The sequence below is a fragment of the Saccoglossus kowalevskii genome, chromosome 10 (genome assembly GCF_978046115.1).
Source record: "Saccoglossus kowalevskii chromosome 10, keSacKowa6.1, whole genome shotgun sequence".
Lineage (NCBI taxonomy): Eukaryota > Metazoa > Hemichordata > Enteropneusta > Harrimaniidae > Saccoglossus > Saccoglossus kowalevskii.
This window is the reverse complement of record NC_140650.1, coordinates 29,668,145-29,695,109: the sequence shown is the minus strand read 5'-3', so window position 1 is coordinate 29,695,109 and position 26,965 is coordinate 29,668,145. Positions and strand designations below refer to the sequence as shown.

Below are 26,965 nucleotides of genomic sequence, written 5' to 3'. Positions count from 1 at the left end.
ATTGTGATCAAATCTCATTTAATAAACTACCAATCATAGCACGTATTGTGATCACATCTCATTTGGCACAGACCAATCATAACAATTGTTATAGTAAGATGCTTTCTGGCTTGTTGATAAAATCACACTTTGGCTTACCCATATACATTTTGTCAAATTAAAAACGCATCATCAGTTTCAAACGTAGTTTTAAATAAGAATTATTATCCAAAAATAGTCAATACATGCATGCAAATGATAATTATTGGTGTAACATGTTAATGGTTGCAAATTTCATATTTTTAAAATACACTCCCGTAATTTGTACATGTATGCCTATATAATGGGTGTGAACACCTTTAAAAACAAAATACCAAAAACATAAAATACTGGCTTATCATTAACTTGTAATGTTACACAACCTGTTTCCATATGATTGACGGTATGTAATGAGGTCAGAAAGCAAAACACATGAAATGAAAACCCAAACACATGTAAATGATTTCTCTTTTGCACACTTGAAAATTACATGCTTTTTTTTTAAATTGAGAACAAAATCACTAGTATATTCATATTCTAAAAAACACTTGTAAATATTTTTTTTAAATTCATTAAATCTGCAAATCTGTTTTCATTTGATATCCAAACAAAAATAAACAATGGCATGCTCTAGCATTAGTCTCCCAAATCTAGGACATCACAGAACAAGCTTCAAAACTGCTGTTTTAATTTTACAAATATTTACATTTATAAATACATTATAACATGCAATTCTCTGTACCATGGCCACTTTCCTGAATGATGTTTCACTCGACATACCCTTAAAATATTGCAGACATGATATATATTTATTCCATTAAGAGACACTAATGGTGCTAATTTAGTCATAGATTAGATGATAATCCATTATATACCTGAATCCTATCACTCATGATCTTTCACATGTTCAAATTTTAGCAAAAAAACCTAATCTTTGACTCGGTTTTTCAGAAGATCAAAAAAGAATAATTCCTCTGGGACAGTAGGTCTTTAAAAAAGAAATGTTATTTATCTAAAATGTGAAGACCATATTGCAATATAAGACAATAAAATCTATGACAATCTTTAGTAAGATGGTAGTTGGATAGGTGGAGATGCATATATTATACGGTAAAAGGATTAATTATTCACTGGGTTTTGATTTTGCTTATCTCGCTGACTGGAAAATGTACTAAATTAAAACCCAGTGAATATGTAAAATTTAGCATAGAACACATCTAAATGATAAAACTGAATTTAAAACCCACTGAATCAAATGGTAAATCAGCGAAATTTAAACCCAGTGAAAATTAGTTATTTTACAGTATTTATAGCGCATTTTATGTCTACTTCAAAAAGCACTTTTGGAAAGGGGACTTAAAAACATGCATGTATTTTTTTTGTTTTTTTAGTGCAAGAAAACATATGTATACAATCTAATACTTTTTTCTCGGGGGAAGATATAATTGAGTTTGACCTGTCCAGAGTTCATTAAACAGAGTTGAGTGACTGGTCAGTGCAGAAGTGTGCATGAATGGAATGTACTAATATACAATAGATACTTCAAGATAACCAAATTTGATAATGTGAAGGTCACGCTAGGTCAAATGAAATGCAAAATGCCCATGTAGCACTTTTTTTTAGGTTAAATTAAAACTCTAATACTAGACAATAATTTTTAAGTAAAATAAAGTATTCAGATAAAGTGCATTGTAATTGCATTGCTATGCAACATCACCTTTGAGTCCCATTCATGTATGGTATACAAGTATTTCAAAAGATCAGATTCAGTAAGTACTGAATTGAGAATCAAACTGAATTAAACAACTGTTTGTCACTATCTACAATGAGTAATTCAAAAGTTCATAGCTGTCCCAAATGTGCAGATTTATTTGTCGCCATAAACTTGAACCCGATACCTCATCAAATAATTAACCTTGTGTTGGTGAATTGCTGATCACGATAGTGCAGAAATAATGGAAGGAGGTAATGTCAAGTCCCATGGAAATATCACCCTATTGGATACCGATAAATTCAGATATAGGTGGTAACTTCACCATTAACTCTTCATACTTGTTAACAAACATGCGTAAACGATTCATATAGGTGTCTTCGTTGTACGGCAGAGAATTTCCTGTCAAATACTTGCTAACTATCGGCTTAATCTTCAAGCACATGTTGTCAGATAGTTCTGGAAATAGATGATGTTCAACATGGCAGTTGACGATAGCATGTCCAAATGTCCAATCCAGGAGAGGGTTCCGTGGTAAGTTCAATACGCCAGTTGACATCAGGTGTAACCGTTTTGGAGCCGTCTCCTTGCTGTACATTGGAAGACCAATGTGTTGAAATATATTTACATGGATGTAAGGTATACTGAGCACAGCTCTGGCAGACCACATTGTCAAAAGTGATGTCATTAGCTTCAGGCCAGATACTTTCATCAACAGGGTAATGTTAATAAAGATACCAGCAGTGATGAAGAGCGTACAACGCAACAATTCCTTCCATTTGTTCGCCTTTGTTAACTCCGCGATTACAAACAATGGGCTGACAATAGGAAACAATAGTGGTGCAAAGAACATGTACGTGAGAGCTGGTAGGAAAGGCGCTCTCCAAGAACTGGAGTCTCCTAAACCAATAATGTTGGTATACGGGTGATGAATCTTTATGTGAATGTTGCTGGCGAGGTCCACAGAAAACGCCCCGCAAATTTCAAGGAAGAAATGCGACCAGAATTTTCCCATGACTTTGGAAGCACATAAAGCCGAATGAACTGCTTGGTGTGATACCTTGATGGAGAAGGCTGAATGAGTCATTCCCATGAAGAATCCACCCACGATGAACGGTGTCCACGAGTCGCTCCTCATCAAGAGAAACGCTGGGATTAAAAGCAGCAGCCAAGCAATAGTTATGGCGCAATCCACGCCGTACAAATCCCACCAACCACTTTCAGCGACCACTTTGCGTACTTGGGCATTCAGCTGCGATATTGACACGTTCTTCGGTAACTTTACAAGGTTTCGTGTCTCGGGCTCAACACCGTTCTCTGCGACGTGAAACTTTTTAGAGTTTTTTCGAACCATTTTCTTGTATCGGCAGTCCGATTTCATGTAGAACCTGTAAGACAATTTCTTCTGGGCGCACGTTCAAACCCCAGATAACGAACATATACTGCCAGCAAAACCTGCAAATTATATATATAGCACTGTTATTAGTGGGCGATGAGCTGCGTAAAACGGTAAATATAACACGGCCAGACTATTCTATTCAAATGAGTCTGAGCATTATTGATGTGACGTGTACATGTACATGTACGTCAAAGCACAGTCCCTCTGGTCAAAGAAATGTTTTCTTTAGTAAGGCAAGTTTTCGCGCAAATAGAAATATGCAATAAACATCTATCATGTTGTGTGTTAATAAATAAATAAATATCACATAGTTTTTGAGTGAAATACTATTGCATTACCAAAGTTCAAGGCGATAATACCTGATGAGTATAATTGTTGACGCGGGGTCCGATATACGTCAGTGACATTCAGACGACCCAAATTGCGCCATCATACATAGTCTCGCGTCTTCATCATCTCGCAAAGTGTGGTAGCTTACAGTTCGAGAAAGTTGAAAATGGCGACCTTCATGGGATGCGTACACGTTGTGCTAGTTTTTCTCACGTTTTCAGTGTTTTGCACCGATTCAAGGGAAAGAGACTTAAACCCTAGAGATTACCTGAAGCGGGAGCATTCTTTGGTGAAACCATACACCGGTAAGTCACGAGTTATGTGTCAGATTTTTGCACATTGCGCTGTTTGTGTATACGTTGCATATGCAGTCTGCTGTACAATAGAGATTTCATTTGTACGCCCTATTTAGTTTGAATGTTAGCAATTTACAACGATGTTAAAACTGTTTAGTACATTGACCTAGGTTTTTCGTATACGCATTCGAAGTATTTAGATGAAGATAATTAATACATAATATTCTTATGGAATATACTACGATGATGAAAACAAAAATTTGAGATGAACGCCAGAATGACCGTATTAAATTGCACCACCCAGTTTTCAACTTGTATTTTGTAAGTTCATGGTTACTTTATAATCGAGCTGCGAAATTATTATTATTTTTACTGTTTTTATGACATTGGTAACAAAATCACACAAAAAATTCAAAACAAAAAGACGTGGTGTGTACCTCGGGCAGCATGAGACGACCACCTGACATCCTGTATGCATATTGAGGTAACAGATGTGATGGCATCATCCAATTGAACATGTTTCTGTATTCTATTGTTTGAATATGTGATTTAATAAAATGTGGTAGAGCAAATAGCAACTTCTATAATTTATTATTATCTACGTTGATGTGTAATTATATGACAGTAATATTAGCAATTATGCATTAGCACAGAAAAATTTGTATGCACTAGAAGTAGTACTGTACACAATATGTGGCAAGGACTGCCTGTGGTGTTAACAGTACATTTTTACAGTAAATGGAAAAACCAACACAACCAGCAGTATGACTCGCAGTGTTGCAAACAAAATAGTGATATTTATAGTTTAAATGTATTAGTTGTATAATACTTATGGTAAGCTAATATCAATATTGCTATTTTGTTTGCAAAACAGTGAGTTACATTGCAAGACTGGTTGCTTTTTTGTTCATTCTCACAGTCGGAGCTACGTCACGATCCCCCAAACATTGCCAGGACCAATCACAAACAGGAAAAGACAATGAATTTTCGGATTAACACCTCTGTTTTCCCCCCATGCTAACCGAATTCCCCCCACGCTAATGAGAAAATCTTGTTTTCTACTGACTTGTGTTCCGGTCCATCTGTGAGAATAGTAAAACGAAACATATTTGTCTCGAGATTACCATGAATACAATTCTGCTAGTGTTACAAGAGATGCATGTAATTAATCATGATTTTTGATTTTTTTCAGTACCTCGGTAGAATGTGCATTGCTTAATTGTTGTTTCTCATGACTGCTAAACTATTTTGTCCATTGGCCTGTTTGTAATCATATTGTCTTGTTTTGTTGACAGGATCAGGAATGAACATTCCATTATGGGATTTCCTTGGCAGTACCATGGTTACCAATAACTATATCAGACTTACAGCAGATAGACAGACCCAAAATGGAGCCATATGGAATAAAATTGTAAGCCTATTCATTGAGACTTTAACCCTTTGAGCACCAAAGTTAACCATTTAAAAAATTATCCTGCATCATTTTTTCAATATTTTATGAAAAATTTTGATTAGGACCTGTACCCAATTGTAAATTGTGTTCATTTTGTCCAAAATTAAACAAGTTATGTTAAAATACATAAAAATATAGCACACACAGTGTAATGACACAAGTTTTGCCCCAAAATATTGATTTTACATAAATCAAACTAACTAGATTCATGAATGTCATTGAACTTATTATACATATTTAGGTAATGAGGTATCAGGAAATATGACATTATTCAAAAATTTAAAATATAAACCCTGAAGACATCTAATAACTGAACACTTACGATAAAAGCAGTTTGAAGTTAACATCAGTTTCACATCAGAGGAGCATTGAATCAGATTTAAACTGTACCAAAATTGGTCATTTTCATAAATTTTTGCACATTCAGAGATAAACTAGAATTGATCACATTCTTTATTTGCTAATAAATTGTATATTTGACACACTTGTGGCATACATGTAATCCAATAACTACCTTAGTATCCCAGCATAGCATTGAATTCATTTTGTGGTTTGAAAATCTTACTACGGTATACATATTTTAATGATGCTGGACTATGCCATCAATTAATGTACATCTTTCACATTTACAATACAACAGACAATGATGTATGCAAAGTCTTAGGTGCACACATACCTGTATCCTATAATGTTTCACATACATTATTATTTTACATGTACCGGGTACATGTAGATTTGATTTTACCAGTAGCAAATTTCACTTATCAGTAGAAATAGCAAAATCAAAAATCAGTACTGCCTGACTAGCATAACTTAATATTTTGCTAGCTTTTACATGAAGCTAGTTTTTTTCCTTCACCATCAAATATCTAAATTGTACAAAAGCAATGTGCCTAATTGTCTTTGGTATTTTTGCAGCCATTGTATGTGAGAGACTGGGAGTTACATGTGCACTTTAAAGTGCATGGGAAGGGTAGAGGAACTCTGTTTGGAGATGGATTTGGAATTTGGTATGTGAAGGATAGGATGGAACAAGGTAGGTCTTTTCTAGTTTAGTATGTAGACATTAAATTTACCGTACTGGATCGCTTTAGCAGTGTTCTCCCCAGGATGTAAACAGCGTGGCGGTGCCGCCACAGTGCTTCGATTTGCCGCCACACCGGTCTGACACCGCCACGGTGATTAGCAAGACCGCCACAGTGCTTTTTTCATTGGGGATCTCGTCACGCTGGTCAGCCCAACTGGCACTCAAAATTAGCGACCACGATTGTTATTTTACTTGCACACCGACCGACAAGCATCCTGCCATTTGTGAATAATAATTAGTAAACAATAGACATAGTCGTGTGATGTGGTAGCGACTTTAAACAATACAAGTCAATTTTGTAAAATTAGCACCTCTTTGTTTGTAAGTAAATATTTTCTGACGATAGACGAAGTCTTTAGATTGAAAGCTAAAATTCTTTCAAAATAAATTCCACCCCGATGTAACATTGGCAAAGCGGAGTTCACGATCAGTTTACGCTACTCAAGAAAAAACGTGTTTATTGCGTGATTGGGTAAAATACATTTGAACTTTTATCATCGTGAATCATGTAAAAACTCTTCTTTCAAGACTTCTTTTACATTTTAAAAATTGCTAATCACCTCTTTCGAAAACCATCATGCAGTTTCTATCTGAAATCCATACAAACACATCATGTTACGACATCGCTTTACTTCCGCAATGTAATTTTTATGATAACGATCATTCGGAAAACTTCGGGTTCTACCGGCATTACCATGCGGCATTCTGATTGGTTAATGGCGTTTTTGACCCACCGGGTCAAAGCAGGGGTCAAAGGATACATGCGGTCAACTAACGCGTCACAGCTATCATGGCGTGTCTGTGTTTTTCACCGAAGTAATCAAAAATAATTTCTCCCGATAAAATTAGTTCAAATTTTACGTTTTTTTCATATAAAAAAAAGAAGTATTTAATTTTTGCATGGCATCATGAATGGGTAAGAGGAATTATTGGTATAACTGGTGTATAACATCGCGAAGTAAGTTATGTCACGTCGTAACTTTGATGATCGTTTGGAAGTGTTATTTGTTCGTTCATTTACTGTAAATGTAAACGTTGTAGAAGCTGATGGTCGGAATAATAACCAGCAATCCGCCAAATAATTACGTGGTCGATTTTTTGAAGGAGAATTTTGTAGTAAATAAGATCATGAAAGTCGTGAACATAATCCTGGCTGAAACGTTTCAGATGCGTTTCATTCATTCAACCTTTTTTTTAGTCTGCAGCATTTGCATTTCGAGAATGTTTCATTTTTAAATTCAAACTCTTCTAAGTTGTGAAACGTAATTTTCTGACTGCAAAAAAAAAAATATTTGCACTGTGACGGAGCTCATTAATATTACAAAAGTGCCCCAAAAAAGTGTTTATAACACTGTGAAGCAAATAAATATCTGCCACTTTGTTTATGATGTTTATTGTGTGGGTGTAAATGTGCTTTGGTCAATTTCTATTATTATGTAAATGATATGCAAATTATGCCGCCACAGTGGTTTAAATTCCTGGGGAGAACACTGCTTTAGCGCCTGATGTCCTCATGAATCGTGATTTTTTATGGGTGTGCGCTTATCCGAGCACCCCCGGCCCTCGGAAAAGAATGCAAATGACAATTTTAGTTCTCCATGTGACAGATTGAGGGAGATATTATGTCTTCAAAGGAAAATAAAATTACAAAATTAGTTGCGTCGTCATCGACTTTTACAGTGAAGAAACAGAAATGGTCACAAAAAATATGCACATTTTATTACAATATTAATTACGTACCACCAGAGTTTACAAGGTTAAAAATATTAGTCTGTTGGACTTGGAACTTTTGCACTCCAAAACATTTCTACACAACTGCATTTTGAGAATAGTCATTGAAGTAGCAAGAGAGGCAAAACGAGAAAAATAAAATTATAAAATCTGATTATGTAACTTTATATTGCATTTTTATATTTATTGTTAGTCAATGCATTTAGTATGTTTCAGTTTATTTTCCAAAACCCAGTTGATGAACATTTAATCGTATATACATAACAAGGCCAAGTGACAAGTGATTTTCATATTAATTGAAACAGTTTTCCAAAGGGTCTTGGATAAATTATCTGTGCAATCTGCCATCTTGTTCAAGCTATCACTCACTCATGCAGAAATTGCTCATATTTGTCATTTTCTTTGTGATAGTCCATCCCTTTTTCACAAAATAACCTTCCTGGCAGATCTAATCAAGTAAGCTTCCAAGACCAGTTGGATTTGTTTCCTTAGTTATTAAGTATGATTGAAAAGATGTACATTTTTTTTACAATAAATTAGTTCTTTATTGGCAGCCAAATGTGAAGAAACATTTTATTACATATTTGACTATCCACGACTATTGAAAATGTCATCTTGCAAAATTTTTCTACCCACTATTGATTACTATTTTTTCTAAGCTTTCTGAAAACATATATATTGTCATAGTTACATGCTTAGTAACTGACAAGAATGCTCTAATTGCAATTAAACAATTTGTTTTTACCCCCAGCTAGCTTAAATATCAATTCTACTTTCTATGTATTACAGTTTATCTCATTCCAAATGTTTGTTTGTATACAGGTAATGTGTTCGGTAACAAGGATCATTTTAAGGGACTTGGTATATTTATAGACACCTACAGTAATCACAATGGTCCACATAATGTAAGTCCAGTCATACAATTTGAAGATCTGACACATGTTGAAAATTGAGAAGAATGTAAAAACTTGATCATGTTTTGAGTTTAAACAAGCCTTGGTGTCCATTGGATAACCACTCTCAACCACTCTGTTTGTACACAGTTATCCAGTAGAATCAATCGTTCACTGACACAACCACTCTGAACTACTAGTATTCTGGTTGTACACATAGTTATCCAATGGAACCACTCTAAAAGAGAGTTGACATTTTTGTTTAGCTCATGAATGCAGTGACATGTTGGCAAGAACTGCTGTCATTATTAAACATACCAGACTAGTATTGAGTATAGCTAGTGTTGATCATTAATCGATTTGTTATAGACATTCAAATGCTTGTTTACAAAAAGGACCTGATATAACAGTTATAGATGTATTTGTTTATCAATATTTTATAGAAATTCAACCAAAACAAATTGTCTTTGTGTCACATGCACCTTTATCAGATATGCATTTTTAATCCAGCAATATTGCATACATTTGCTGAACGCCATACCTATTTATAATGGTTTAAATAAAAGAATCAAAATAATCAGGAATAAAATTTATCAGATTACTGCTGGAACTAAAAATGCCTATAACCCTGGATTCAAATTGCTATTTGTTCGTATTATTATGCTCAGAATGACTGCTTATGGAGCAGTGTAATGATTCCAAAAGAATTTGAAAAAACATTTTGAGAAATTTGTTCAGCAATGAAAAGAAAGTTTTATGTCATTTGGTCCCCAAACTCATGCTTAAATTATTAGTGCTTTACTGATAAAATTTGACGTGCCATATGGCTGCTCTCATGCACTTTACAAAAACACATTTCACATTATTAGGTTATTTTTAGAGTGATTTATCACGGTACTACCATAGTGCTGTTAATTTGATTAAATGCTTGTATGAATTATGATTTAAATAATTAACAATAATTATTAGGTTGATGTGTTTAGCTATTAAAAAGCTTCTGAAATAAGACTGGTGCTCCACCAGTATTAATAAATTATACCCAAGTTCTATATTTATATTTAATCCCAAAATATTTTTAGTCTGTTCAAGTCTACTGAAGGCTGCAAGTCTATTTTCATACACTTTTTCAACTTGTGTGTTCAGTCCTTCACTACTGACTAAATGACTGACATTGTACATTGCTGCTGTAATTATTATTAAATGTACATGCATGTGTCTTGGTTAATAACTTGTTGAAAGCATTATCAGAAGATCCCCAACTAGTGATGTACCATGAGATGTGTGGTTAGCAAAAATGTAAAAAAATATCATCACAGTGCATTTCCTTTACAGAGAGGGATTGATATGACTTGGAAGTTTTACATGTGGTTCAGTTTAAACTGGCTTTACTGTACAATCAACCAATTTTAATTGTTCTGTTTTACCCACAGCATAGACATCCATATCTATCAGCCCAAGTAAATAACGGTACATGGGCATATGACCATGATCGGGACGGTACACATACTGAAGTAGCTGGTTGTGAAGCCTTAGGATTACGTAATGTCGACCATGATACAACTTTGGCTGTTAGGTATTCACAAGATAGGCTCACTGTAAGTTCACAGTTAACATCATGTCTGTGGTATGTTATTTATGATTCTGAAAAAGTGTAAAATGCATGCAAAGTGTTTGATAACCTTATTTTGATTGTAAAAAAACAAAAAAAACATTATGCTGGATTACCTCTAATCCATTGCATTCATGTAAGCTGGGGAGATTATAGAATGAAAACAATCAGCACAAAAACTCATGCAGTATCATTTTGTATGTACTTGCAGAATTTTTTTTATTTTCCATTGCAGTAATAAAAATAAAACTGCAAATACAAAAATTTCACTGCTGTTTTTTCCCCCTCAGATTTCAAATTTGTTAGCATTTTTGTCACTTACCTAAAGCATGACAGTCGTTGTAAAGCAGTGTGTTCGATGTGAATCTCATGCTGTGTATATAGAATGCATTAAAATATTGTTTGTTTACATCAAATGCACTACCACGCTTTAAATCACCAATACATGTGTTGATAGAGAATCAGAATTTTAAGGTTGTTCCAACGTTGTCATCCTTGTATCCTTAGGTAACTCTGATCTTTTTCGAATATGTTGTCAAAAAGTATAAAATCTCGACCAATTTTGTTTTTGAGTCATGAATGTATATACAACTATATATTTATATCTTTGTAGGTTATGTTGGACATTGATAATAAAAATGAATGGAAGGAATGTTTTGACGTGGCTGGCATTAGATTACCAACTGGATATTATTTGGGAGCATCAGCACAGACAGGTCAACTAGCAGGTAAGTCTGATGAATATTGTTACAGTCATTGAACTCTGTTCTTGCAAATTTCTTATGAACATGGTATGGTTATATCCAGTTTTTTGTTGCTAGGAATTGATGCTGTGATGCTGTGTTTCTGTGTCTTTCAGACAGAATTGAAATTTTCTCTACTACAAAATGTAATTTTTACTGAATTTGTCTCTCACATGTTACATATGTCAGTAAGATACAACTAACCTGTCAGTCTAAGCTAGTGCTGAAGGATCCATATCAAATATGACGCAGTGTGATGACTGTAGCATTTTGATAAACACTACTATTATATTAAATGTCAAAAACTTGAAGTTGTGCATGCAAGGCTCAGACAACACTTTTGCTGCACGATGTACTGGGACATAAATTTCATTTTTTGTCTATTATAATATTTGTGCATTTAAAATAGTAAGTTTATTTCATTATTCAGATAACCATGATATAATTTCAATGAAACTCTATGAATTAGAAGTCTCAAAGGCGGAGAAAGATGGAGATGTAGATTACACTCAAATTGACCCTCAAGCTGATTTCTTTGCTCCACCAAGAGGTAAGAATTTACATTACATTATCTAATATTGGAGCCACACTGTGAGCATGTTCTAAGAATTACACAATAAGGAAGGAATGGGTGAACAATGGGTGATTTCTTGTAGAAATCATTTCAAACAATCTAGAAGAGTGTCAAGCACCTTGACAATTTTACACTTTTGCTGTTATATATGGGACAAATACAAAGTTGAGTGGATACCATATATTGTCCAATGGCAGTATCTGTATTTCTTTATGTGACACTAGTGTATGTTCGAGTAATTCCAATGTATCGGTATTTGCTTTATTAGAAGCCCCATATATAGACATATTTACCTAACATTGTCATGCTAGTGGTGGTCTCAAATTGGCAAAGTCTGCCAAAAAGTTATTTCACGAGGAATCATAGTGCCCTTCCATATAAATATTTATTTTTGGTGGACAAAATGTACACACAAAAAAAAGATCAATTTTTCTGTCAGAATATCAGTTTGACACCCCTTCCCCCAACGTAGTGTCTTTCGTTTTTGGTAAACTTCTACAATTTGGAAACACCTAAATAAATCTATTTCAATCTGAAATGGATGCATCAAAGCATTAGTATGGAAAACTAGTACGGGTAGTTGTATTCAAAAGGTACCAGCAGTAAAACAAGTGCTGAAGTGACAACAGTTAATTTGAAATTTGTACACAGACAGTATTAATATATTTTATGTGTGAAATTTAGTAAGGTTGGCATCAAATTCTAGCCCAAAACAAATTGTTTTCACTTATTGATCATCACAATGTTTTTTTTGTTTGTTTTTTCAGATCACGTAGATGATCCAAGTGGTGCGTTTAAAAATGTTTCACTCAGCTGGGGCAAACTAATTTTACTCATATTTTGCATATGTCTTGGTGCTTTGGTTTGTATTATTGTAGGCGTGGTGATCTTTCAGAAAAAACAAGAACAAAACAGAAAAAGATTTTACTAACTCGTTAGAAAGTAATGTACATACCATTTTGTAATCGTCCATCTCCAAAAAAATTTGGATAACCAGGCTTCACTTTCATATTTTTACCCACCATGCATATGAAATAATGCTTCAGAAGCTTACCTTAAATCTGGTTTAGTCCATATTTGGCGTTCCTCTGCCCCAAAAACCTGGCTCTTTCATTGTCTTTTTCACTTCTGGTTTTATTGAAATGCGGAATTTAATATTTATTTTTAAATCAGCTTCAAACCCAGGGATCATTCACAGTTATGTTTAAATTTTATAAAATGTTAATTGTTTCCAGTCTGGTATGTTATTGACAACTGAACAACTATTTTCTAACAAAAGTGAAGACAATATTTTTGACATATAATTGCAATTTCTGAAAATATTAAATCTGAATGGAAGTAAGATGTAGAAAATTGTTATTTTTGAATTCTGCACAGGACTGATATGCCATTATACAATGACATGTATGCACTAACATGCAACAAGTGTAGAAGTCTTTGCAGTTAGAGAAATATTTTATTAAAACAAACTTACTTTAAAAAGTTTTTGAGTCAAGTACCTGTTTTTTTTTTTTTTGCATATCAAATAATTTAAAAATTGCACCAAATTAAATAAATTGCACAACCAATTGTGTGGAATCTACCAGGTTTAACATTTTTAGTAGTAATTACCATATTTTCTTCTTTCATTACTCTTTGATAAAATAGTTTCATTTAATTTTGAGTATCTATACTAACTGTTGGCTGTCAGAAATCAGATGTTCAAACTCTTATGAAATGACCTGCGTATTGAACCTTTGAACCCAGAAGTCAGCTTTGTTTCACAAAATAAACCTGCATACTTTTTTCCATGGAAGTTAACAAAAAACTTGTAATAGAAAAGTTCATAAAATTTTGCATCAACATTTTGGTGTAAAAACATTGGTGTTCAAAGAGTTTAAATGCTACATTAACTGGTACAGAAGTAGCTGCTGACAACGAACAGTTGGTGATTCATTTGAAGAACTAGTACCTAAATTATTTGATGAAACATTCATTTTTCTCAATTCTGTTATTTAAATGGTTTTATTTTTAAACAACTTTTTAAGTAAAATAAATTTTGTGTTGTTAAGACTATGATATAGACAATATACAGTCCTTACAACCCATAGAAGCATTATTAATAAAATTACAATTTAATAAACAAAATATAATTTTGATTATGGCAATGTTTCCGCACAGAATGCATCTGAAGTTGACACTCTTGAAGAATTTATATTGATCTTCTCAATATTACTGTGGGTTATACTAATCAACTGTCGAAATAAACCTGTATAAAACAAATCCTTCATCTTTGTCTATAAACCGAATACTTCTTAATATGGGACTATTTTCTGAATTATTTATGCGTCTAATTTAGACCAGTTAGGGTGAGGTGTTAAAATCTTTTTCTTCTTCCAATATGAATGAATATATGCCATCCATTACTGAATTACTTAACTTTAGCTGGAATTAAGTTAACTTGTGTTGTATGTTTCACTAATTTGACTTACATGTGAACCATACGGATACAAATTTACCACTGGCAAAATAAATTATTCTACATTTTCAAAGTAAAGTTGCACTCTGAGGTCATTTTATAAAGGTGTGTGGGATCTTGGGAGTATTATATGGGCTGAATTTGTCGTAATTTCAATTGTTTTTAATGTGTCCCAATGCTGGCAATTGATTTGACTACTCATTGATTGTGCATTGGAATATCATACTTTTGAATTATAGTCAGATGCTTGAGTTTTCACAGGATTTCACTTCTTTTTCAAATTACTACATGTACTAACAGCTTTTTAAGTAATTCAAAATCAGGGCAAATTCAGGCAATCATTGAATAATTCCCTTAATTCGCACATATTTAAATTATTGAAAAATGTTGTGCCTTAGTGAGTCCCAAGATTCCAATATTATTCCAGTATTATCTCAGAGTAAAACTTGTAGTGCCAATAACTCTTGTATTGATAACATGGGTTAAAGAACAAATGGCATGTAATCTTTCATTGTTTCTCATCTGGTCACTCGTATGAAATTTTCCCACTGATCAACAAGGGTATTGCATGACAAAATGCCATGTACTTGCCTTAATGTTTGTGGAGGTACATTTTGTATGATAGTTATTTTCATGAGTAATGTGGTGTATCCTGCTGTTGTATTTTCAGCACCACATCAACTGAAAATAACTTGCATATCCCATTAATAAAATCGTTGCACAAGTTGTAATTACCTCATCAAAGATGAGTATGAGTGGATGCGAAGAACAGTGATTGGTTAATCTGGCTTCCTGTACTCGCAGCACATGTTGCGATTATGTGCAGTAATAACAAAAGACAAGTGTTGGAGTGTATATTTCTGACGCATATCACCTGGCTGTACGCAAGTGTATAAAAACTAGATAAGAGCTGGATATGCATGTGTGCACAATATGGCAGACAACAATGCCAATAAATTTAAAACTACAGTGACATGTAGGCCCACACTGTTGCATCTTTTTAGGTATAAAAAAAAAAGGGTGACCAATTTAGTATGTAGAAGTGCACTCTAGTAGAAGCACATGTGAACCAAAAATTGCATTTTGTACTCAGAATCATTAAAATATCACTTATTTTGGCCATAGAAACATTTAATTTACATAGCAGTCATAACAATCTTAGTATATTGTAGGACTTACTTGGGTCAAAAATTTGGCCACTGAATTTTGAGCAGAGTGCTCTTATAACAATACAGGCGCGATCTCATGGATGTGCAATGATATGGAGATTATCAACTTTGAATCTGATGTATTCTTTCCACCATGCTAGAGTTAGCATAGTAAACCATGCATGGCTTGCTTTAAGTCGTTTCTTTAAGGATATTTTGATACGTGTAGTATAAAAGCTCTCAAGTGAGTTTACAATGGGAAATGTTTATTTATTAATATGTGGACAAATGTAGATAATGTATTTTTCAGCTGGTTTAATTGCAATAAAATAATTTTCTTGTATTACTTGCAGAGTTTTTTTTTTTAAATTGCTTGCAATACTAACAGGCAAGATATGATCCCAGGGATTTTTATAGGGAACAGGGGTGCAGCGCCCTCATTACATTGTCATCTGCCCCCTTTACCCTGGGTAGCAGATCCTCTGGCATCCATAAAATTCTTATTGTCCAAGGATCACATGTGGCCAGTGTCTTCCACTATGAACTGTCTGATAGTAATTTTGGCCCCAAGGAAGCCATTTTAACTTAGTATTATCAAAACTACTCATCCTGGTAGGGAGAACCCTATCCCCCCACTTGGTGGCGCTGCTGAATTGCAGTGCTTCCTCTTGCAATTTTGTTCTAGAAAAACGCATGTGATCCAGTAGTCATTCTAATATAGGAAATATGTTTTTTGTCACAAGCATGATAAGCTACTATAAAATAGCTGAATTTTACTGATTTATGATTGAATTAAAAATGTAGGAAAATTGTATTCCCTGGATTTTATTTTCACTGAATCGTCCCTCCAGCTAAAATAAATTCTGAGCAAAAATAGTATTGGGAGACACTGGAATGTGGACGTTTTACTTTAATGGGCTTTCAACTCGGGATGCCACTCTTGCAATCTTGAATGAAAAACAATTAGAAGGCTGTTATTAGGGTAAGTAGCTTGACAGTAATTATGGGTAAATATTTGGCCAGACAAGTTGCACAATTTCTTGGCTTAAAATACCCCCCCCCCAATAGTCTGCTGAAAACAAAAAACGGAAAATCCTACATCTAAAGATGTCTCAACGTGTTTAAATTCATTTTGCTTGTGATGTCACTTAAATTAGTAACTCTAATGAAAACCTACATCTAGTGCATCATGCCTGTGGTCAAGAGTGTCTATAATGAAATATGTTAATTAGGATTCCTATGCCTAGAAGCTGGATGACAGGTAAAGAAAGAAAGGCTTTCCTGTCGTTATGCTCAGATTGCAAAGTGTTGGAAAGAAGATTCATCACCATCTAAACATTGTTTATCATCTGATTATGTGGTTAAACTAAGGGATTGTCTTACAGATATCACACCAGTGGTTTCTCCAGTACTGTTGGAGAATGACAAAGTACATATGTTGGATTTTAGCTTGAGTGAAAAGCCTGCCTCAAGCCAATGTCGTGGGACTCATTTTTTCAGGTTTAAGAGGCCTTCATTAAGAGTCACTTGCAAAGTTGTTTCCAAATAATGTTTAAAAATAATGAGGCTGTACATCCGAGAGACCTCTCTGATGATTGTGTTAGGAAAACTGTTTTTGATCACAGTTAAATTAAATGATTTGATTGTGGATCCAACAAGTCGCATCAATTTGATATTTAAACGATAAGATGGGAAGTACAGTCATTAAACATGAATACTATCATTTCTCTTAATAGCCAACTGATCAGATTTCAGGGACAAAATTACAACAGACCTCAGACACAAAAAGCCATAGAACAGTAGATGTGATTAAGGGAGAACAAACTTGAGGCTTTCTTGCTCTTGAGATCTTGGCGACCATTTGCGTCCAAGGTATTAATGTTAGTATTGAATCTTTTTAGAAAGTATACGCCAAAGCAGTTCCGAAATGAAGATATATTGATACAACATAATAAACAGATTAAAAAAAAAAAACTGAAATATTATCATAAATGAGTGACTTCATAAGAATCGAAGTTGAATATTTTTCGAGTGAAATTTAAAGGGCAGTCACCCATACGCAAATATATATTGGTAACATGAAAAACAAAGATGGCTGACAAAACTACAAACTGAGAAGTTACCAATTAGGTATCGAAAGAGTCACCAGCGGTAATCAGTGCAAGTCACGCCCAGGTCAAACCTCATACTTGTGATTTCCATTAGAAGAGCGAATTGGATTGTGGGACAATCAATGTTTATCGACACAAATGTTGCACATGCGCAGCACGATGACCGCCACCTTTAAGGTATTACACAAGTGTGCAGGAACAGTAGTTTTATGGGTGATTGTCGTTGTGCAGTGTTAATTTTGTGTAAACAAAGAATGTATCATACACAAGTTGTCTACATTGCTGTGGGACCCACATCGAAAAAGACGACCATCGCCATCTTATTCAGCTTGAGCTTAACTTGAACTAGCAGCAGTCATACTGTTCCCAAATTTCGTTCTACATATTCAATGTGTTGAGCCAACTGGTTCATACAGTGTACCAAGCCCTGATACAGAAGCTGTGGTGTACGGTACAGTACAACAAACGACAGAATACTGAAAATTCTCTCCACCTTTTATTTATTATTCACAGCCTATAGAAATATTTCAGAAATTGACAACACATTTGTTATTTTTTAAACTGTAAATTGTAAATAAACTGTTCACTGCATACTGAGCATTGTCATAGTAACTACTGATTCAGACAAAGTGATCATAACTTCTATGCAAAAGATATTTAAATGTCATCAAATAAAAATAAGTACACCAGCAAAAATTACCAAACAGAATTTAAAACAATTTTATTACACACACTAAGTGTTTATCTATGGCATCATAATGTATTTGACTTTTTTGTAATGTACTCAATAATTTGATTGAAATCTGATATTGGTAACGACTCCACTCACTTATTCCCGGCTAGATTCCCGGCTAGTGCAGTATATAATATTAGTCAATAAATTGTGGGTTCAGGAATACACAAGAAGCGAGGTTGTCTCATTTACACCCGACAAATCCTGTTTGCATATGTATGTTTATGACCCAGTACAACAGTAGTGTACCTGGATTACTAGTAGTATACTAGTATTAGCCAGCTTCCAGTCAGTATTTTTTTTGACAGGCAAATTTTTATTATTTTTTTTGTTTTTTCCCTTGTTCTTTGTAAATGTTGTCAAATATATAGCCCAAATCATCTTTTAAAGTGTTTTACCTAGCACTTTCAAATTCCTGGCTAATACCCTTACCTGATCAATGATTACAATGCAATATTGCACCAATCACAAACTGTGTTACAAACTACATGTGCAAAATAACCCAGCATAATTGAATAAAGCACTCTATGATTGGTGATATAGTGAGACTAGATACAGAACAAATGGGAGCCAATACCTATATCATGAATGAACTACAGTCAAATGAAACCACTAATAATCTATAGATTTTGACCAAATCGATTTAGAATTGAGACACTGGACTGATGCAGTAGTGAAACCATATAAGAGGTTTTAAACAATAAATGACCTTACAACCCACTTAATTCGTAAAGCTTAACACCAATATTTTCCAGTCGTTCCCGGTATTCAAGTTTGGCATAGTTTCCTTCATGGACGCCATTAAAACCATACATAATTCCCCAACAGCAGGCAGCAATCACACCAGTGGAGTCACTGTCACCAGCATGGAACATTGAATGACTGCATAACTTGTCCCAATCAGAACCAACTGCAAGCAGAGAATCATACCTGAAAAATAAAATAAAAATAATTTATTTTATCAATTTCCTTTTATTAATTTGTGACAATATCATTCAGTAAACCAGAAGAAACCATATGTATTTTTATAAATTGCTCTTTATAATATAATGTTTTCATTTCTATATATAAAAATTAAATTTGTCAACCCCTATTTATAGACAGAATACCTGCATCTACCTTGACACTATAATTTTTTCTGGCAAATATTTGGTGCAAAATTTTTTCACATTTTTATGTATTTTTTCACATTCTTTGTGAATTATTGGATCAAATGGACATAACTTTAATTGACTACTGGGTTGATTAAGTTTTAGAAAAAAATATGAAAAAAGCAGGTTTAATTTTGTGAAGTAAATTTGAATACAAAATCAAACATTGTTAACATTCGAAAACATCAGAAATCATTGAAATTTAAACGTTAATTACATATTTTTTACAATTTGTGAAATTCAGGTCATCACATCTTCTAAATCTACATAAACCACATTACGGTAGATGATCAGTCATTAGGCCAAACATTTTTTATCCAACTTACCACAGTCTCTCTAGAAGTATATATATAGGGACTGGGAACATATATATTTATATTTTTTATTAGATGCATAAAATCCTTAGGAAAGGATAAAAAGGGTCTTACAGAAAGAAATTAAAAAAAACTACAATCTAAAAAAGAAAACAAAAAAGAAAAACTTTTCTAAAAAAAATAAAACAAATCAAAAAAAAATAAAGACAATTTGCAGCCAATGGTGAATACAGATTATAGAATGAACACAAAATTAGCCTAATACACTGATAGTTGTTGCTGTTTTGTTCCATAGCTGTTTTTTAGGAAGACAGCTAAGGCTGGTGCTAAAGTATGGCTGGTGCATATGTATCAGTTTGATCTGAAGATGCATGGTATGGTGCCAAGGCGGCGTCAGCTTTTTTTTTACTGTGGGGGGTGAAGATTTTATGTGAATGTCAACAAATTGAGAGCTGAAGGGGTCCGGGGGCATGCTCTCCCGGGAAAATTTGAGTATTTCACCTTATTTTATCATGGGGGCAACGCCCCCACAAACTATTTTACCGCCCCCACGGTGCCACCACCACTGTGGTGATCACTGCACAAACTTAGTAAAGTAAATTATTATTACGCAATCATTGGAGCATCATGGCCACTTCTTCCAGCCCATCCATCCAAGCTCAATGTCTTATAGAAATCATCTCTCTCTTGTACTCCATAGTTGGAAGGGAACTTAGGTTGGCTTTCTCCATCTGCAATTCCACGAATTTCTAAATATTTCTTGTAACTTTCACCAAAATACGACCATGCCTCTTCATTTTCTTTCACAAATTTTCCAGCAGATTTTACATAATCCAATGCCTTAGGAAGAACAGATAACAGTCCTACACCCCACTCCTGGAGGGGCTTACCCTGGACGGCGTAAGCTGTGAAAAGAGCTGACGCCAGGCTGCCAAGGTAGCCAGTCGGGTGATGATGCGTCATGCGGCCACTCTCTACAGATACCGCAATCAAGTCGTCTAACTGGTTTGGTTTAGGGTAGCGAAGACCGATACACATAGACCTCATCGCAGCACCGCAACCAGTACCGGTAGGATTGAACGGAATACAGTAACCATCGGGCGAACCTGGCTTCATTAATCCAGTGCCCAATAAACTGGTTGGGCCAGGTTTTCTTCCTTCCATGTCATTCATGCACTCCACATATTTCGTGGAAATTTCTTGAAAGAGTTCAACTCCTGACTTTCCAGTACAGAGTGCCTCCCCAGTTGCGATGTGCATTACGGTATCGTCGCTGATTGGCCACCCTGGGAGCTCAGCCACGATTTTTTCCAGGCCTCCCAACTCGGCAAGTTCTTTGTGGATCTGTGGACCGGATGTGCAGTATTCCCATTCTTGGTTTTTGTAGCCCAGAGCGTCACCAGAACCACTGAGGACCATAGCAGCCTTGAAACTTTCCAAAGACATGATTTTCTTGGCCGTATTTTACGTATAACCACAACTTAGAACGGCGAAGTTACGGTTTCACCTCAGATTAGAATTAATTGAGTCAGATGTTCTTTCCGATTCAGATTCGTAACTCGTATTCAGGTAACTGAGGATTGTAATATTAGTCACATTTCGTTTTATTTATAGTCGACCCCACGTGATCAACACATATAAAGTCTCATATTCATGGTATCATATTCAATGTGTACAAACACCTGATAAAAACTAATATTTGTTGAAAATGTACAATTATGCTCAGTCGAATTCGAATATAAAAACTGCATTCTGTTTTGGGGGCCAACGCTAAAACAAGACATTCTGACCCGTTGTGTCATAGCTTGTGTCATATGACGCCTTACTAGCCGATTTTGGCTAAAATAGCACTCTACCGCCTCTTTACACTAGTGTTTATACACGCACAGTCCCTCAACACCAGGGACTGTGATACACGGAACTTGATACTTCTTTTTACAATTTATGCATCGTCGCAAACCACGCCCTCTTTCGGCAACTGGTGGTTGCTTCCTATTTTTAGCTCCGCTGTCGACACAGCGGAGCTGTTTATATTACTGATTGTCCGTCGTCGCCCGTCGTCGTCAACTTTACAATTTCAACTTCTTCTTCGCAACCGCATATCAGAATGTTTTCAACTTTGATATGCAAGTACCTTGGATGGTTCATTTTATGTCAAAATCTCAAATTCTCTAATTTTGGTGAATATTTTTGTAATTTTTGGTAAAAAGTGATATTTTCGACTTCTTGTTAAAAGTCCGATTACTTTGATATTACATATATAGATACTACATTTGGACCTTTCTCAGATTTGTTCATTTCGTGATATCTTCAATTCTCTAATTTTGGTGAATATTTTTATAATTTTTGGTAAAAAGTGACATTTTCGACTTCTTGTTAAAAACCACAAGTCCGATTGCTTTGATATTACATATATATGTACTACATGTGGACTTCTCTCAGATTTGTTCATTTCGTGCTGATATCTTCAGTTCTCCAATTTTGATGAATATTTTTGTTATTTTGGTAAAAAGTGATATTTTCGATTGCTTTGATACTATACTATACATATTGTTCATTTTCTAATGATATCTTCTGTTCTTTAATTGAAATGTGCATTGCTAACAGCGGAGCTATCCCGGCCGACAGGCTGCTTGTTTTGAGTGGGGCGGAAGAAATACTCTGGCGGGCGAGAATGAATTTATGTTGCTTTTTAATATTAAGTGAATGAAATAAATAATTCAATCTTTGAAACAACAGATACTAACACATAACTACTACCTTATACTAAAATATGTTTGGATATTCAGAGTAGTAAACAATTCCCACTTCCGGTCCGGTAAATACACCACGAATATTCACTTTTGAGATATAATTTTTGGTATGTATTGGTTCTTGGATATTTCAGCTTCATCGTTCTGTACTTCGTTTAGTAATTCGAACTTCTCAGATTGCGTAAAAACTAACAGTTTCGCGATTTTGACACGGAAAATGCCTTGGTTTAATTATTTGCTGAGGAGCGGCCGCTTAGATATGTACTCTATTACTCGTTACATGAATCACCAAGCGCGTGCCTCTCACTAACTGAAAATAAGGAAACTCGTAAATTACATGGGGCGGTTTATTAAATAACAAATTATTTACGTGTTATGCGAAGAAGTAAATTATGAACATTTGTTTATTTGTATGGTTGATCAAAGCATGATACCATGACAACGCGATCAACTAAGTCTATGAACAATGTATTTTGTTCCTGTATTGTGTGTAGTAAGTAGAATATAAGAGACCTTTCATTAATTTCTCTGGAATATAAGTAAATATGGTATCAACATTTCCCGTGACCTACAACAGAGTTGTCTTTCTAGTGTGTGCACAACCTTATTTTATCTTCCATCCAGACACTCGCCCTCTAAACAAGCACGCCATAAAAGCAGCGCAATTTATGTAGAAATGTGACTTTTACTTTATATATATGATAACTTGTTTTCTTTTTATAATAATACTTATATTGCATAAAAAATCAAGCTGTTGGTTATTGTTGAGTTGATATTATAATGTAGTCCACTGGATCGTGACATGGTGGAGTAAAGCACCAAACTTGGTATACAAGCTGTATAGGCCCAGTTGTGGTTGGGTGTGTCCGATTTTGAGCAATGTCATTATTTATGTCATCTAAATACAATGCTTAATATTCGTCACGACTTTACACAATGTTATCGTGTTTGTAATCTACGGAGAGGTAATATGAACTATTAAAATTTGATATGATTATCTTATTTTATGGAGATATGAAGTAAATCATGACGTCATACTTCCAAATTTAATGCAGATAGGATCGTAAAATAATGATTGAAACACTAAATTTTACATAAACGATATATATGTTCAATTAGCTGGGTGTGCTCAGGTCAAGATCATTGAATGAAATGATAACACTATATATGGACTTGTATTTTATAGTGTCTTTGGATGAACTATATAAATCAAATATAATACCCATATTCCATGGAGATTTGATGTCACCATGGCGTCATAGATCCAAGTGTATACAAAGGAAACGTTCCTATTACCGATTTCCGTATAACATGCACTTTTATGATCTTTTCATTGTTGTCCAATGTGAACACTGTACAATCATATTTACATGGTTGGTACAATTCTACATATATGATAAATGCTATGAACAAACTGTATATCTTTGTCTTTAGTTTGAGGTCACACATCTAGATAATTCATGTTAATGAGCGTTAAGAAGTTCGTCCCGGGTTATTACGAATGACCAGCATAGGTAACTATGCGTTAATGGTAACTTGTGAAATAACATAAATATATTATTTTCATTGTTAATATTATTAAGGTTTCGTGAGGAATATATATTCAGTAATTCATTTGACATGAAACCGTTGTTTAAATGTATGCTGTACGATTTTAAGTAATTTGATACAGTCAACAATTCATTACATGTAACCGTATACACAAATTGAATAATTAACTGAAGTATGATAATTCTTGGTTGTTGTTTTTTTGAAGAAGAAATTGTATACAGATTCTCGTGATAGTTTTTTTCTGGCAAATTTTCCATTCCTTTTCAAAAAAAAAGTAGCGGGACAAGCGTAACAAAATTAGGGTTGAAAAGGTAAAACATACTTTCCAGTAGGTATGTTTTATTTATATTGTGTAGGTTCAACATCTGACAAAGCTTTCCTGCCACATAAATACAAGTCTGTATGGGACAGGGATGGAAACACACCCACTTTATCAATTTTAAGGCAACTGCTATTTGTATTCATCTCTCAAAAATCGCGTGTATTTTAAAAATAAAAATACATATTATAATAATTATATGAATTTTTTGCTATTTAATATTTTTGTGAGACTATTCCTAAACACAGATGTTATTCTCAGCATGTGTAATACATGTATATACAACATGATAGCTTGTATTGCATCTAAATAGCACAGAGATTTCTACAATTGCGAAGTGTCGTATCGTCATTTAATACATGTAAAAGATGAGATGATTTTGGGATCATGCAATATTATTTGCTAATGGAAATGCAGAATTATGTTGTTTGTTATTTGCTTGTTCTTATACAAAATGCTACATCATACAAAATACATGCAATATAGAGTCGTAACAGATCGTCTTGGAATAATCTCCGAGATGCACAGAAACGATCCTTGCTCAGAACAAACTGACGAAAAGCTCATCGCTATCATAATTCAGGGGGTGTGGCAGGCTGTTGAATCATGGAGGTAAACACTGGTCAACAATCTCTTTGATTAAACCATGGGATCTGTTCCCATGGTTTAATCAAAGAGATTGTTGAGCAGTGTTTATCATATTTGGTGATTTAAATTCGAATACCAGATGTACTATATTTTTTTTATTTCGATTATTATTATTATTTTTTAACCATTACTTTAGTCTTAATGTTTTGTATTATTAGTTTAGTTTTGTTTAGTGTAAATGTAACCATTTTAATTCCTCCTGGGGAATTTTACGTGTTTAATAAAGTATAAGTATATATATGTTTATTTTATCTATTTTTACTCTGATAGGGCCTACATATTTATATAATTTTTCCACCCCAGTAGTGAACAATACTACAATAAAGAATGTATTTAGCTATACACTCCTATGATCAAGTTTTAAAAAAACAATTCTGATACTATTATTCACTCAAAGTGTTTGTATAAACATCTAAACATTTTAGTGGGCACAACAAGCAAGTATGCATTAAGGTTTGAAGTAATATCATATATTATGATAAGAACCCCTTGTATCTTGTTCTTGAAGAACAATATACACTGGCATCATGTATTTGGCTTCCGTGTGCAATGGGAGTCATTGCAGGTTGTGCGTCTGTGTATATATGTGTATGTGTGTTACACTGATATCTCAAAAACCAATTACCAGATTGTATTGAGACTTGGTACATAGATGCTCCGTGGTAATGCTCAGACCAAATTAGTGTTTGGTTGAAATTCATGCTTATTAATTACCTAATTTGCATATTATCTATCCTATATACAGTATATGTTCATTTTGGGGGTTATATTTTGTGCTTACTAAATACCTAATTTGCATAAATTAACCAATTAATAAGGGCTCTACAAATAACTTAAAGTACAACTCATCAAATTCTAATAAAACTAGTAGCTACAATATTTCTTATTTGTAGTTTGTGCTTCCAATATCTTCAGCGCATGGGAGTTCTTTATTAGCTTTATTATATTATAGCTATTTGAGTGTTTGATAACTACATCTGTAATCAGCAAAGGTCTTTATTTATGTAGATGTCGATGCTATGTATTTGTCGCAAGCTTATGTTCGTAAATGATAACAAATGCATGCGTATTTCAAATCGGGTTGTGTTATGCACGTTAATTATTTAGATAGACAAGACAATAAAACGAAACTGTGAAGTCTCATAATTGTATATGAAAAATAGAATAATAACTTTCATTCATGTTTCACTTTATACCAAATACAATATAACTGATGATGGTACAACCAAAACAAGGTGTATATTATGTATGCTAAATTTATACGACTTCGACCTGGCTGTCAAAAATCAGGCACACCCAACTAAAATCACTCAACCTAACCCATATATCTTGTCTGCCAAGTTTGGTGCTTTACTCCGACGTTAGTTGTGTCACTGGACTAAATCTGGATTAACGTAATTATGACTTGAAATATTGGTTTGCATATTTGACTGAAATTATTGTCACTCATAGCATACATCTAAATAGACTAATATAACATATTTGGAAGACAGCGGATAAAATTAATACCTCAAAATTCAACGTTGTTGATTTTGTCGCTGGGGTTCCGAACTCATGGGAAACAAGTTCGTATACCCGCGCGGAGTAAGGTCGAGGCGCCCCTTCAACCCGCAAAAAAAATGAAAAATCAATTGACAAACCCAACCCACCGGTGTGTGTATGCCCTGGGATTGTACTCGAAACGAACACCTACCACCGGCCAAATGACGGAAATGTTTTTTTATTGACTGTCTAAGGTATGTGAATTTCTTATAATTTATTTTGTTACAACCAGTGTAAAAAAGATTCGTACTGGTAACTGCCTGTGAAAACCCCAATGTTGCAATATTACTATTAAATTCCGCAGACGGCTGAGGCTGGTACTGAAGCTGGTACGTGTAATTTACAACTTTATAGTCACAACAATGTTTCAATGTTGTACAGAAATTTTTATAC

The 26,965-nt window shown here is 34.2% G+C and overlaps 2 protein-coding genes and 1 pseudogene across 4 annotated transcripts; 1 reads left to right on the top strand and 2 right to left on the bottom strand.

Moving 5' to 3' along the window:
- Position 1: 1 nt before the first annotated feature.
- LOC100374197 (fatty acid desaturase 6 pseudogene) lies at positions 2 to 3,559 on the bottom strand (annotated as a pseudogene). Of its 2 annotated transcripts, none has more exons than XR_014930726.1 (2): positions 3,488 to 3,559; positions 2 to 3,184 (listed from the first exon to the last, which is right to left on the bottom strand). The product of XR_014930726.1 is annotated as a fatty acid desaturase 6 pseudogene, transcript variant X2 (transcript). The 2 variants fall into 2 exon arrangements; XR_013422663.2 differs by having other exon boundaries at positions 3,467 to 3,551.
- A 36-nt stretch (positions 3,560 to 3,595) lies between these two features.
- Positions 3,596 to 15,796, top strand: LOC100374045 (vesicular integral-membrane protein VIP36-like). Its single transcript, XM_085504476.1, has 8 exons — positions 3,596 to 3,763; positions 5,050 to 5,165; positions 6,126 to 6,243; positions 8,848 to 8,930; positions 10,349 to 10,513; positions 11,141 to 11,255; positions 11,701 to 11,820; positions 12,612 to 15,796. The coding sequence occupies exons 1-8, from the start codon at positions 3,625 to 3,627 to the stop codon at positions 12,773 to 12,775; spliced, it is 1,020 nt and encodes a 339-aa protein (XP_085360602.1). The 5' UTR covers positions 3,596 to 3,624; the 3' UTR covers positions 12,776 to 15,796.
- Positions 15,797 to 18,589: 2,793 nt separating this feature from the next.
- On the bottom strand, positions 18,590 to 21,287 carry LOC100373742 (ADP-ribosylhydrolase ARH1-like). Its single transcript, XM_006823510.2, has 2 exons — positions 20,370 to 21,287; positions 18,590 to 19,224 (listed from the first exon to the last, which is right to left on the bottom strand). The coding sequence occupies exons 1-2, from the start codon at positions 21,203 to 21,205 to the stop codon at positions 19,005 to 19,007; spliced, it is 1,056 nt and encodes a 351-aa protein (XP_006823573.2). The 5' UTR covers positions 21,206 to 21,287; the 3' UTR covers positions 18,590 to 19,004.
- Between the last annotated feature and the right edge of the window lie 5,678 nt (positions 21,288 to 26,965).

Bases quoted from the DNA above. Each gene is read 5' to 3' on its own strand.
- LOC100374045 (XM_085504476.1), top strand. From the start codon at position 3,625: ATGGCGACCTTCATGGGATGCGTACACGTTGTGCTAGTTTTTCTCACG. The intron at 8,931-10,348 runs GTAAGTCCAGTC...TTTTACCCACAG, and splicing joins ATCACAATGGTCCACATAAT to CATAGACATCCATATCTATC. The intron at 10,514-11,140 runs GTAAGTTCACAG...ATATCTTTGTAG, and splicing joins ATTCACAAGATAGGCTCACT to GTTATGTTGGACATTGATAA.
- LOC100373742 (XM_006823510.2), bottom strand. From the start codon at position 21,205: ATGTCTTTGGAAAGTTTCAAGGCTGCTATGGTCCTCAGTGGTTCTGGT. The intron at 19,225-20,369 runs GTAATAATAATT...TTTATTTTTCAG, and splicing joins CATGATGCTCCAATGATTGC to GTATGATTCTCTGCTTGCAG.